The 1,454-nt window shown below is 60.6% G+C and overlaps 1 protein-coding gene across 1 annotated transcript; it reads left to right on the top strand.

Moving 5' to 3' along the window:
- Positions 1-29: 29 nt before the first annotated feature.
- Positions 30-1,253, top strand: BBK36DRAFT_30717 (WD40 repeat-like protein; the record flags this gene model as incomplete). The annotated part of the gene is made up of 1 exon (XM_024898020.1): positions 30-1,253. A coding segment is annotated over one exon (1,224 nt), but the record flags the coding sequence as incomplete, so codon positions are not given.
- Positions 1,254-1,454: the final 201 nt, after the last annotated feature.

Genomic DNA, 1,454 nt, shown 5'->3' on the forward strand with positions numbered 1-1,454 from the left:
TGGACGACTCAAAAGTCGACGTGTACATCTCCGTTCACGACAACGCGATTATGGATCTGGCGTTCTCAGAAGATGATATGCGCCTGGCGACGGCGTGTGGTGACCGCAGCGGCCGGATTCTCGACGTTCCTACGCAGACTGTTGCTGCTGAGCTTGGAGGAGGCCACTGGGACTCATTGCGGCAGGTTGCTTTCCAGCCCGGCGAGGCGGCCGGCAACGTCATTGCTTCGTCTGATCGAGCTGGTCGCATCCAGATTTGGGACCTGCGATGCTCCTCATCACCGGTCAACAGCTTTTCTTGCCCAAGCGGCATCGGCCAGCGCGACACCTCCCTCGAGCCCCTTCAGGCCAAGGGTGTAAATACCATCGACAACGCCCACGAGCGCACAGTGCAGGGCAACACTTCATCAGCGTCGGTTACTGCTATTCATTGGATGCCGCCCGGCCGCGAACACCTGCTGCTCTCTGCCTCCGAGGCCAACGCCTCCATCAAGCTTTGGGACACGCGATATATCAAGCCCCGGCGGCAGGCGGAAGAGACGCCCCTCGCTGTGACTCAGGAGCCGCGAGGCCACACGTGGCGCTCCTACGGCATCACGTCCCTGGCTCTCAGCTCCGACGCCGCCCGCCTCTATGCCGTCTGCAAGGATAGCACCGTCTACGCCTACTCCACGAGCCACTTGATGCTGGGCCATGCGCCAGAGCTCGAAGATGGGGCAAGCAAGCGCAGGCCCAACGGCGCCCATGGCCTGGGGCCCATGTACGGCTTCAAGCACGAGCTCTTCCGCGCCCAGTCCTTCTATGTCAAGTGCGACATCCGCCCCGGCATCAACGGCTCCTCGGAGCTCCTCGCCGTGGGCAGCACCGACGGCTGTGCCCTCCTCTTCCCGACCGACGAACGATATATCCGCAGCGCCTGGGCCAGACGCTCCCACCTGGCCTCCGAACCGTCCTTTGCCACCCCGTCGCAGAGCATCTCCACGCCGTCCGCGTTTGGATCGTCTGCCACGCCCCTCATCCCCATCTCACGCCTCGGTACGCCCCTCATCCGCGGCCACGGCCGCGAAGTCACCACCCTCAGCTGGTCTCACGACGGGAAGCTCGTCACCGCCTCGGACGACTACATTGTTCGGCAGTGGCAGCAGGACGAGTCCCGGGCGCGGTACTTGCGGCAGGTGGGCGAGTTTGGCGGCGAGCGGCATTTGGCCGGCTGGGCTGATGTGGGAGATGATTGGGATACTCCTGACGAGGACGACGACGAATGACCGACAGGATTACACAAACAAAAGAAGAAGTGAAAAAGAAAAAAAGGGGACGAAAAAGAGGAAAAGAAGAGAAGAGCAATGAAAGTGATGACGAGTATATGAAACCGAAGGATAACCATGGTAAGTTATGGAACGATTGGCCTGCTTTGAGCCCCCTCTGTTAAGTGTTTTACTTCCTGCGATGTTTCT

Source organism: Trichoderma citrinoviride, assembly GCF_003025115.1.
Source record: "Trichoderma citrinoviride strain TUCIM 6016 unplaced genomic scaffold BBK36scaffold_319, whole genome shotgun sequence".
NCBI classification, from domain to species: domain Eukaryota; kingdom Fungi; phylum Ascomycota; class Sordariomycetes; order Hypocreales; family Hypocreaceae; genus Trichoderma; species Trichoderma citrinoviride.